This window comes from Candoia aspera, chromosome 3 (genome assembly GCF_035149785.1).
Source record: "Candoia aspera isolate rCanAsp1 chromosome 3, rCanAsp1.hap2, whole genome shotgun sequence".
Classification (NCBI taxonomy): domain Eukaryota; kingdom Metazoa; phylum Chordata; class Lepidosauria; order Squamata; family Boidae; genus Candoia; species Candoia aspera.
Window position 1 is genome coordinate 55,187,811 of NC_086155.1, and position 12,908 is coordinate 55,200,718.

Sequence of the window (12,908 nt, forward strand, 5' to 3'; positions counted from 1 at the left end):
ATCCAGTTCAATAATTACAAAAATAACCACTGATGATACAGTTATCCTAGCCAGCACTTGAAAAGACCTGCAAGAAAGTATTAGTCATGATCTGTATATAAGAAGGCAAATTATTGCACAGGAAGGGGTCACTACTGAGAAGGTCTGACGATGGGGTTCTGCTGATGGAACCCCTTAGGAAATAGGACCCTCAACAGGGCCTGTTTCCCAGTTCTTACAGAAGAGCCAGACTCTGAGTCATGCAAGGCTTTAAAGATGATAACCAGCACCTTGTATTGCCCTTGGAAGCTGACTGACAAGTTCAGCTCCTAGGGGAAGAGTTGTTACATTAATAAATCTAGATATAAGGTAAAGGTAAAGGTTTCCCTTGACGTAAAGTCCAGTCGTGTCCGACTGATATAGTTATCATTATTTAGACTATTGCATGCTGATGCGGTTCAAGCTTTCAGATGATCTTCAAGGGCAGCCTCATTTAGAGCCCCATGTAGAGTGAATTCCAGTTGTACTTGTATGGAGGAGTGGGTCAGTGAAAACAGACTTTTGAGGGGATTTAATAAGGGCTTGAGGTACCTGTAATGAAAAGTGTATGCTTCTGGAGTATAGTTAATAGAATTTCTCTTCTTGTTGTAGGTGGACTTGTCATCCCTTAACCAGGAGCATCTATGTGACTCTCAGGAAACCTCAGGGAAGAAGTTGGGTGTTTCAATGGTTACTGCTGATGTTGGACTTGTCAGTATGATTCGGCAGGGAATTTTGGCATTGCAGCTGCTTCCCTCCAACTCCACTGCAGGTGAGTGTGCAGTGGGAGCTTTTTTTTAACTGTTTCAGAGTCCATCCATTATGTTTAATTAGACAAAGGGAGACAGAGTAAAAGAAGAGAGATTAAGTGAGTCTTATGTATTCTTGTGTAGAGTCAGTTCTGTTTAATTTATATCTTTTCTTCTAGGAGCAGCAGAATATATAGCTCATTCTCTTCTATTTTTTCCCTATAATAATTATCTATGGTAGTGTGGGCTAAAATATAGTGATTGGGTCAGAATCATATGGTGAGCTTTCATGATAGAGAAAGGATTTGAAGGTAGGTCTTCATGATCCTAGTTTAATACCCTTAACTATTGCAATCAATTTGTAACATTACAAGGTTCTGCTTTCCTTTCCTAAGCCTAGAAGTAAGTCAGCTCCAGTGCAGGGAATTGTCAAGCTTTTTGTTTTGGAATGCTTGTTGGGGTTTGTGGAGTCCTTGGTGCTCTCTGAGCCTTGTTGTTTTCTTGCAGATGTTTCATTGCCAGACTAGACAATATCTTCATGAAGGTGTTGCCTAGTCTGGCAATGAAACATCTGCAAGAAAACAACAAGGCTCAGAGAGCACCAAGGACTCCACAGTTCAATCCTAAGCTACAAATATTCGCTTTGATTGTTGTGGTTTTTCTGTAGTTTTCAAACTACTTGCAAGAAGCCTTCTGACTGCAGTACAGATGACAGCTGCAATGATGTAATTCTGAATGCTTGTAGATATTGCAGATATTCTGTGTAAAGTTTAAAAAGTGATGAAACTATGGTTATAGTATTATACATGTTGGAAATCATTATAGTTGGGAAAGTATTTACTGTACTGCAAATAATTCTTTCAACACCATCAGACCTTTTTTATTGCAAAAGGCCAACAGGAGCTAATTTAGAACATAAAAATTACAATAGACCAACAGGCTGATTTTTTTGCTTTTCATCTTAGATTGGTCTTGGCATCAATTTTGTTTAATATGTATCTTATAGATTCAGGAAAGGGGCCATTGCTCTTTTCTAGTTAGTTACTGTTCCTAAGCCCTATTTGTCAATTACAAATCTGTTTCAGAACTTAGTTCTTGTCTTCAATGATGGAATGTTCACTCATGTCTATCTAGTGCTGAAAATGGTGGTTGTTCTTTGCAGGGATCATTGTGATCACAGATGGTGTCACCAGTGTGCCAGATGTAGCAGTCTGTGAGACACTGCTCAACCAACTACGCAGTGGGACTGTGGCCTGCTCTTTTATTCAGGTGCTGTGGGAATACACTAGTTGCTGGCACATGATTGCATAGTTGTAAAAGTACTGTAGTCAGGGCCAGTCTAATATTAAAGATAGAAGCAATCTGCCTCACCTGGTAACTCTTAATATGAAAGCTGCCTGTTTATTAGATGTATTAATTTTTTCAGTGTCTGATTATAAATGAAGGAAAAAATATTTATGATGATGATACCAGGAGTCTAGTTATACTACTTAGTTCAAATGAGCAAATGCTGAATCATGGTTTTATCATTAAGGCTGTAGTCCACACTTACCTAACCAGGAGTAGTTCCTGTTAAACTTAATGGAACTTACTTCTGAGTGGAGATCTGCAGAAGTGCATATAATGCTTTTGAACTAAATACAGGTGGTCCTTGCTTAGCAACCACATTTGGGACTGGCAACGCTGTCGTGAAGTGCCACAATTGCTAAGTGGAAAAATCACATGACCACGACAGGCTTACGACCTTACTTCCCCTTCAGCTGTTAAGTGAGCCACTATGAGTCGCTTAGTGAAACATCACATGACCACGACTTACGATTTTACTTCCACCTTCTCTATTAACTCTGCTTGTCACAAGCCAGCTGTGCAGCACACAAATGGTGATCGCTTGACTGAGGGATGCTGCGACAGTCATATATGTGAGGATTGGTTGCAAATCTGTTTTTTTTTTTTTGCACTGTTGTAACTTTGAATGGTTGCTAAACAAGGTGGTCAGTAAGCAAGGACTACTGTAAGTGGTCTGATCAACTCTTGTTATGTTCAGTATATGGGAAGAGAAGAGTTTGATTTTTGTAAGAGGACAACAAACTTTGGATCAACCCTGACTTGCAGTCACCCCTTTGGCTATTGCTTACACAAATTCACATATGCTCAGTTCTGTTTGTACCTTGAACACAGGTTAAATACAAGACTTATTTCCATTCTCCCACATCTTCATTGTGTTTTTATCAAAGCCATGCAAGCGATAATACCCTGCTTTGAGAAGCTAACCTAGCCTCAAACATAAACTAGCTTCAAGAGAGAAGCTAGTTTATGTTTGGGAGAAACTTTACCCAATGAAATGTATCTGTAGTTGGTCGCTTACTAACTGAGCAAGTCGATAAAGATCATTAGAATAAGGATCAAGTCACAAAGGCTGATTCATAAGCCAAAATCATGCCTTATAAGATTTAGCTGCTATATGAACTCAGCCAGTGTGTTGAGCTTTTTCTAGTTCCTGGCTCATGATAATGATTTAAAAAGTGAAATAGATCAAGTTTTGGCATTTAGTTCATGTGTTTATCTGTGTTTATCTGTATTTATTTATGTATTCAAATTTAATTGCCGCCCATCTCCCCCAAAAGAGGGACTCTGGGCGGTATTTATATACGTATATGAATATGTGTGTATATGTAACACACACATATATATGCATTATTGGGTTTGAAACTTCAGGTTTTATCAGTTACAGATAAGGTATAAGTTTAGATTTATGTAACTATATAAACCCATTGGAACTTTGTGCATTTCAGAGGCAGTTCTGGGTAGGGGCAGGTAACTTTACTGGTGATAAGACTTGCTTCCTTCTTTCATCTCTCTCTGCTTTAGAGATCGGAGTAAAAGTATGCCTATGTCTAGAAATATTTTCTGTCATTCAACTACACTGAATATATCACTGACATCTGAATTGAAATAGAGCTAAATACAACATAAGAAATGGAATCTGTTCTTGAGAAAGTTATCAATGCTTCTGCACATTCTTTTTCTTTTTTGCAGGTGGGAGGAGTCCATTCTTATGACTGCAGTTTTGGTCATGTCCCTAATGTTGAGCTCATGAAGTTCATTGCAATGGCAACATTTGGCACATACCTTTCTGCATGTCCTGAAGTTGAGCCTTCTAGTTTAGACATGAATGTCTACCATAAAGCTTTTCTTCCATATTCATTTCTACGCAGTGGGGAATCCCTGAATCCTGAATATTACTGTGGTAAGCTTACCTTCCATGGAATTAGATGCATTTTCTCAATCTTACCTACCCTATCTTCACGAGTGCCAAGGAGACAAGAATCCTGGGTTAGATTGAAATGTGGGACTGTATAATAGTCCATTTTTACAATGTAGTGAGAATAGTGGATTTTGCAAGAGGTGAAGGGATGAATAGATGGGTCTCTATGGTTCTATGAGTTCTTTGCCACCTTCAAAAGTTTTGTAAGGTAAACAAAAATGGTATCTATAGAGAGATTGAAGGGATCGGTTTTTCTCTTCAGATGCTCTGAGGGTTATGCAGGATGAGGAAAAATAGTGCTATGTTTACTGTTTTCACAACTGTATTTGTCACCCATGTGCACAGGGACATAATAAAGTACTTGGAATTCCTGCTGTGCTTGCATTTGTACCTAACAGTGAAAAACATTTAGAGAGACATATTCCACCTCCTGGTTTGACTTTAGTGAAATTTTTCAAATGGGAAGAGTAAAAGATGGTAACTTAGTACAATATTAAATAGGATGTGTTCCAAGTCTTGTAGAATAAACAGAGTGGGACAATATAAGATGTCCACAGTTGTGTGACTGTTGAAATCATGACTTAAAAAGAAAAATGCACCTACTTTTAAATCAGATTAAATTTACGTACTATCAGATTCAATCACCCACTTTTGAAACAGATTACATATCTTTTTATACATTCTAAGGGGTCAGAAAGATCTTAGTCCTACTTCATGCTTGTGTAACAAAAATGACTCTTAAAATAAGAAATGGCTGACTTTGCAGTGTGAACAAAAGGCAATTCAGATGCTAACATTATTCAGGAAGGTAACCGTATTAATCTGTTGTATCAAAAACACTGAAAAGTTTGACTAAATTGTTATGATACAGGTTTTACGGAGTACAGTTGAGTTTGCATACGTGGAATAGTAAACAGAGAAGAATATATATATTACCCATGAGTGATTTGTCAGGGGTAAATGAATGAAGATCAATTTAACCACAAACAGTTGAGTTGAAAGGTGCAACAATGTTCATTATTATTAAAGAGGGTTTTTATACAAGAAAATTATGTAACAGGCAACGGTTAAACTCTGCTATCTTTTCTCTCCTCCTTGCCCCAGGCATGCCAAAACTGGGCTTCTGCTTAACTCAGTAGTTCTGAAATTGTGGGTTGCTCCCTGGAGGGGAAATGGGTTATAAAAATTAAAGTCAATTAGGCTTGATCAGGTGAAGTAGTAGCACTGGGATTGGTGGATGGGTTTTGATGGCCAGTGACTTCCAGCATGATAGATAATAGGATATCTGCAGTCTTTGGAATGTCTATATGACTCTATCTGTAAGTAAAGTTCAGGATTTTTATGCATTATTTTAAGGTGCTGGACTAGAAACTGAGTTAAAGTTCTCCCTTAGTGAAGGAGGACAGCTGGGTGATGTTGGGCCAGTCATGCTCTCTCAACCCAATCCACCTCATCAGTTGCTGTTGTGGGGAAAATAGGAGGCATGAGCATTTGTGTGCTACCTTAATACAAAACATATAACCCTAATAAATAATAAAAATGTTTTTGTTGGACAGTAAGAAAAAACTAAAGTTGACTAATCTACTGGTAGTACTGTATTAGTAATAGTAAGCCTGAGTCAAGAGGTTAAGATGAAAGTTATGTATCTTTTTAACACATGGTATTTTAATTTTGTGACTAATCCAAACCCCAGTGAAATAATTTTTTACTTAGGGGGGCACATAAATTCATTTACCATTTTAGAAAATCATGGTACATCAAAGTTTGAGAACCCTCAACTTAGCTGCTTCCATTTAAGGAAAAAGGGGATAGCTGCCACACTACTAACAAAATAGACTCTTTCCATCATGCTTTTAGCATTTAGTTGGTCCCGAGTTCCTAGACCTTGAGAATGGGGGCAAGTATTCCTGCCTAGCAATTTCAATTCTATACTGTGCCTTTAGAGGTGCCTGCAGGGGGTCACTGAATTGCCTCAGGGCCTCCTATGAGGAAAAAATAGTTTGGAGGATAGATCAGGTTGGAAGTAACTCTTGCATGATGTTTGCTATCATTGCAGTCTCCCAGCACAGATTATTCAATGAACATCTTGTTTCTGCAAGCAGCAACCCGGCCCTTGCCATGAGGCGAAAGAAGCATACAGAAAAGGAGGTCCATGCTGATCTTATTAGTATAGTCTCTGTGCGGCTGCGAGAAGGTTATAGTATCCGTGAGGTCAATATTACAAAAGGTGATTATTCAGTGTTCTTAGTCTGCTTTGTGTAGTGTATGTCTGTTGCCCATCATGACCAGGGACATGTAGTATTTTCCCTCTGGGAGCTGCACTTTTCCTAAAATGGCTTCTAAGGCCCACAGGAGATGGCCAGTGAAACAGTAGAAGTCATGAAGGATGTAAGGCTGAAAAACCTGTTCCTCTTTTTGGGGCTGAGAATTTTTTTTTTAATGCAAACTAGGTGTGTTGCAGAGGCTTCAAGCATCCATTTGACAACCCTCCCCCCCCCACCCCCAAAAACAAAGCCTATAAAGAACCTTGTGATCTGAAATCAATCATGCTGAGTTTCACAGTATTACGCATTCTGGGAGTTGCAAAAATATTGCTGGGAGATGATCCTACTCCTAATCTAGAGTATAACTCATGTGGCTGAGTAGCTCTAGAATTATGCCTGCAAAATTTGTTGTCAGATTCCAGCTCATTTGGGAACTCCCAATTAGTTTGTCTTAACAAGCTAACATCTCAGAATTGTTTTGAATAAAAATACTGCTTTGAGTTCCATGAAAAAATAACGGGATAGAAATGTGCCAGAATAATTTTTTGCTTTATGGGGTCTGCCTGCCAAATGTGTATTTTGTTTCTGGATGCTAGTACTGCCTAATTCATGTTTTAAGATAGGTGGGTAGAGTAGGCAAAGATCCATCCCCCTGTTCAACAGATGGCATTAACAGGATTCTGCATAATGGCAGCAGTTGTCTATTAATATAATGGTCTATTTATTGGTAGCTGGATTAGTTACTGTAATGAGTTGTAACCGTTAGAAGCCCTGTTGTTGGTCTGCATTTATTTAAAAATAGATATAAATGTGTAAAATAAAAACACTCTTGTATTATTTACTTTTTCTACTTTTCATTAAGAAAAATATTTCACAGTGGTTCAAGCTGGCAAGCAAAATAGGTTATCAGCTATATTGAGTTTGAAATTGTTACCTTAGTTGGTTTTTTAAAAAGTAAATAATTTGTAATTGCTATACTTCCCATCTTAGAAAATATTAATGGAGTGTTTTCAGAAAAGCATTTCATAAAAATTAGCATAGATATTGGAACTCCAAGTTCTGAGATCAATTAAAGCTAGAAATATTAAGTATGGAGCATATTCCCCCAGACACTTTCCTGGCCTTTTCATCATCACTATTCACTGGAGTGTAACTTTCAGAATAACCAAGATGAATCAATAAGGTAGACATCAAATAGAAATAGGCAAAAGAACATGGAACTTCTTGCACATAAATGAGCTGATTTTTGGTACAAGCTGTGTTTGAATGTTTCACAAAGGCAGACTGTAGGAGGGGGCTACGGCTGTTCTACAAGACATTCCTCATTCCTCTTGCACACTTACAGGTGGTACTCAACTGGAAGTGAAGCTCATCCTGCTATGGAAGCACAATATGAGAATTGAGTATTTGGCAGTGGCCCCCTGGCCCCTAGATCCTTCAAAACGTAGCACATGGGTGGAAGTGACTATGGAGGGCAGCTATGACATTTTGCATGACATCAGCTGCACAGTGCGGAAGCCCATCACCAGCCTCTATCGTACCACTGTGATACGCCGCTTCTGGAACACCCTACAAAGGTGAAGATTTGCTTGGTGTGCCCTTCCAGTGGGGCTTCTTTTCCCAAGGACTTGGGCAGTATGTAACTCTACCCTTTACTTTGTTTATATGTGTATTCCCAACAAGGTTGTTAATGTGAAACATGTTTCTAAACTAGGGACTGTTGTTGTTCCTGCTGATCCTGATCATTACTGTTTTCTTCATTTCTGGTATTGGACAGTGTTTGGACACTAGAGAGAACTTCACTGTTGGGCAAAACATACCATGTTTGCTTCTAGAGAAACCATAATGGGAGTTAGACACTGTCTTGGATTGATCACATCCATCTAACACTAATGAGAAATAAAATGCTGTGACTTAAAAATCCTTGAGAGGAATTTTTTTTTGTTTTTGTTTTTCAGTATCAACCAAACTGACCAGATGCTGGTTCATCTACAATCATTTGACAGTGTCCCAGAGCATTTCACCATTCCTGAAAGCACTCGAAATGGGGTGCCCCTGTTCTATATTCCTCCAGGATCCACTACACCGGTACATTATTTGTATATTACTAGCCTGTTTTGAGCTAACAGCAAGCAAGATGTTGTAATATCTAAGTTGCTGCCTATCTAGAGCATTTCTTTTTCTGTCTTAGAATGTTTAAAACTGTATTGCTTTATATTTATCTGTCTTAATATCTTGGATTAGGAAAATAAGGCATTGGATTCTGTGGGTGGATGAGAAAAGGATGAAAAACTAATGGAAATCGTATTTCAAATGTGTGCCATATGTCTCAATTCTGCATCTTCAGTTCTGCTTTCTCATTTTCAAAGGAAAATGTATGTGCTGTTACAGTAGTAATTGTGTCAGGGTGTTTAGATTCTTGATTATTTTGAATCATAACTTTTGAGGCAGCAATAGGTTGGAAGCAACAGATTCAACTGCTTGCTGTTACCTTAAGTTAATGTAGCCAAATCTGATTGATTGATTGTTCAAATTCCTATCACCGCCCATTTCCCCCAAAATGGGGGGCTCTGCAGAAAGAGCAGCTGTGCTAAATTAACATGCCAAACAAATATTCTAGAAACCATTGCTTATCTAGCGTGCTCTTGGTGTTGCTCAGTAGAGCTATCATAACTGGCTACTGTAGTACATCATTTTTTAAAAATGTGAGAAATGAGATACACAGCTTAAATTCATCTTTTTGAGGTCTTCAGGCAGTTGTCTGTTTCCTGTTTTGAGTAAATGATCATCTTCCATGTTAATCCTAAGTATCTGCATATGTCCTCTTTTCCAATGTTATTTTCTTAGTTCTGTTTTTTAGAAATGCTATTCTATAGCCTATATTTAACTTTTATTGTTATGGGTGTCTTGGTAGTATTTGCAATTTGTTTGTTTATCAAATTTATGTAGCTGCCCATCTCACAAATGTGACTCTGGGCGATGTACAAGAAAACAAAACAATTAAAGCAAGTCTTAAATAACCATTAAAAACAATTAAACATGAATATAAATAAGATTGCAGGAGAATGCATCAAAAACTCATACAAAAAATTAATTTGATATTTGTAAGTATTTTCTTCGTAAAGTTGAATGTGGTGCAGCAGAACTGTGCTTATCTAAGATTTAGCTTGTTATGGTAATTTGGATCATCACATACCTGACATACCTTTTGGCTTAAAGGTTTTTGGGGGACAGCCAGTTAGGAACAAATGATAGAATGCTTTTTGGAGGAAAATGTTTGGAGTACTGTCTGAGGCAGATTTGAGCAGCCTGGTCCCCTTGTAAGGTTTACAGCTGCCAGTATGTTGACTGGGAACTCTGGGTGTTGTAGACCCAGCAAATTTGGAAGTCCCCAGTTTGCAGAAGGCTGGTCTAAAGCGACTTATGCCTATAATTTGCTAGGTGAGCTCTTGGTACATGTAGCTTGTGAGGATTTAGTGATGGAAGCTATTAGCTATGCTGTTGGATATTTCTAAGGAGAATTGTGTCTGTATAATTTTATCCTTTGCTTAACTCTCTAGCATATTTTTTCTTTCTGAGCTAGAGTGTTTGAACAACTGTCACAGATGTAACTACATTCATGAAATGTAATTTCTGCCATTTTCAGGTCCTGTCCTTGCAGCATAGTAGCTCGGATTCCAGTCACTCACAGTTTGCAGCCTACTGGAAGCCCATCCTGTCTATGGATGCCAATCTCTGGCAGAGGTGGTTGCACATGCACCGCATTGTTATCCTCTTGGAACATGACATGTATGTGCAAGAAAACATACAAGACTTGTATCATGGCTTGGTATTGTATTTAACGTTTAAACGTTTCAGAGTTTACCAGCCATTGTGTTCTTATTGAGAACTGAGGGCTGAGGCTGAGGCTGAGGGATAAAATAACAGAGGTTGAAGGATAAGGTCTTGCATGTGAATTTTTCCTGGGGCAGGAAGAATGGGGGATGAAGATGCTACCTGAACAAAGGTGGTAACTAACGGTTTGATCTGTTTGACAGGCCAGTCCCAAAGCATTTGCACACTCCAGGCAACAATGGTCGCTATAGCACTATTCAGTGTCGCATTTCCCACTCAGCTCTGACTTCTTTGCTGCGTGACTGGAGTAGCTTTGTACTGGTAGAAGGCTACTCTTACGTCAAGCTCATGCACAGGTGAGAGAATTAAGGTGCAGGGGGAAGGCAAGATAGCTGAGTCTGAGCTGTTGAAGTCCATGAAGGTGTAAAGTCCAATGGGGATAAAAGATTTCTGCATAAGATTGAGCCTGAGTTTCCCCCCCCCCCCACTGTAAGTAACCAATCCAGTCATGCTGAGTAAATAACTCTTAAGGGGAAAGGCTCATCAAGCACTTCATGCTCATTCACAAGTACATAAGATCTGAAACAATCATACAAGAGCTGTTTTTGCAAGGCTCCTGTAGGCTTAGACATTTCTGCACCCCAAAATGTAATGGGTTCTGCTGGTGGGCGTTTGTTCATAGGCCTACTCCAGTTCCTTCCTGTACACCTTGCATTTTTTTCTTTGAAGTGGTGAAGTACCAACTCTAGAACTGAGATTTTTGTTACCTGTCTTGAGGCTCAGTATCACCATAAATGTATTCAACTTGCTATTTCTTTCTCATTCTGTAGCTCTGAGGATCTGCTTCCTTTTTCGTTTTATGTGGTGAGGATTATTTCCAAAGCTCCCTGCATGGTTCTTCGCCTGGGATTCCCCATTGGGACACTTGCAAAACTTAGGAATAAAGTGAGTGTTGGATAAATTTCTTTTTTTTTTTAAACAACTGTATTACATTTCAGACTATAGATAAAAGATTAAAGAGACTGAAAAAAACTTTTTTTCTCTAAGAGAAAAACTTAAAGCGTGTAGAAATAAATAGAAAAGAATTCTATAGCAAAGATAAACATTAAAAAACTATATCAATCTTATTCCAATTTTAACTATAATAAACATTATTTCTATAGTCCATTTCAACTTGCAAAGCATCGTTTGCATCTAACAGAATTTTTCCCCCCACTTAAGAACATAAAAAAAACCCCTCAAATGCAATTTTTCATCAAAAACAAATAACTAAATATTGCCCCTCATCCCTATAATTAATTTTTAGTCCTCTCTGCCAACTATAGCTAACAAAAAATAACATGGATATATCTTAATGCTAACACACACACACACATATTGTATATATATAAATAAAAAGACTGACTTTATTAATATCCTTTTACCAAAAGTGAGAGTGGCATCCAACCCCCCCCCAATTCATCTTTTCCATTAAAGAGCCATCCTGACAAAGATATTTAGAATTTATCCCAAAATAAACCAAAACATTTTCGTATCTTGTCCTTATACAAAGAATTTTCCCCATTTCCTCCTCCATCTTTTCTTCATCCCACCTTATAAAGTCCAAATTTTCTTCTGGGACTTTCCAACGTTTTAAGCCAAACTCTTTTTCTTCATATTTCAATGGTACAGTCTTTCCCATTTCTCTTTTTAGATCCAATTCTCTCTTTTGTTCAGATTCCAACAACTCAATCTTTTCCAGTTCTCTTTTTAACTCCAAATCCCTAATCCCCATGTTCTTGGGAAATCAGCTTTATCCTTGGGTACTTCACAACATTATCAGTTGTCTCCAACTGTTGGCATGCTTTAATATCAACAACCTCAGCGAGTCAATCCAAGAACTGAGTGACTTTAAGAGAAAACTCATCAAAGATCAGTTTAATTTCTTCCATGTTTCACCACAATAGATTATGGCTCCCTCTAACTTCCCAGAAAGGTAAACTCCATTGACAAGGTGAAAGTTATTTTTAAGGAAAAGTATCCAATGATTTCGGCGGTTCGAAACCGCGCGGCGGGGTGAGCTCCCGTTGCTCGTCCCAGCTCCTGCTCACCTAGCAGTTCGAAAACATGCAAATGTGAGTAGATCAATAGGTACCGCTTCGGCGGGAAGGTAACGGCGTTCCGAGTCGTCATGCTGGCCACATGACCCGGAAGTGTCTATGACAACGCCGGCTCCAAGGCTTAGAAACGGAGATGAGCACCGCCCCCTAGAGTCGGATTCGACTGGACTTTACGTCAAGGGAAACCTTTACCTTTACTTTACTTTTATCCAATGATTATAATTTACAGAAATGAGCCAATCAGCATAGTGGAAAGTAATAACAGGGAAAGTTTCCCACAGGAACAAAGAAACAGAAAGGACAGATTTCAACTTCACGTAAGCAGATTCGTCAAAATAAGGGAAGTCTTATTGAACTTATTAAACTTATTAAAAAGAAGCAGCGAAAAGCAACTATTTTCACTTTCAATATTACATTTTATAAAAAGGCAAATTTCCAAATTAAAAACTCCCAAAAAATAATGAAAATGTCCAAGAGGTTCAGCTTTTGTTAACTGTAAAAAGCCTCTCTTAAATAACAAATAAGCACAGAAATAAAGTGTCTTAGAAATGCGGTGGCCAGATCTAGGGTCTGTTTTTTCGGCTTCAGCACAGCCTCGAACAAGATGACAGCCCTGCCTCCTGGCTGTCCCAGTCACGGATTGATCGCAGGAACTCCATTCTGCAACACACCCACACAC

At 38.5% G+C, this 12,908-nt stretch overlaps 1 protein-coding gene across 1 annotated transcript in view; it reads left to right on the top strand.

Annotated features, from left to right (window-relative positions):
- The window catches only part of SZT2 (SZT2 subunit of KICSTOR complex), an 87,876-nt gene that overhangs the window by 13,280 nt on the left and 61,688 nt on the right, over positions 1-12,908 (top strand). The window contains exons 6-14 of the mRNA XM_063297773.1: positions 631-790; positions 1,930-2,036; positions 3,804-4,014; positions 6,089-6,259; positions 7,642-7,873; positions 8,255-8,384; positions 9,943-10,085; positions 10,334-10,486; positions 10,961-11,075. Of these exons, the coding sequence (XP_063153843.1) occupies positions 631-790; positions 1,930-2,036; positions 3,804-4,014; positions 6,089-6,259; positions 7,642-7,873; positions 8,255-8,384; positions 9,943-10,085; positions 10,334-10,486; positions 10,961-11,075 (1,422 nt within the window). The remainder of the gene's footprint in view (positions 1-630; positions 791-1,929; positions 2,037-3,803; positions 4,015-6,088; positions 6,260-7,641; positions 7,874-8,254; positions 8,385-9,942; positions 10,086-10,333; positions 10,487-10,960; positions 11,076-12,908) is intronic.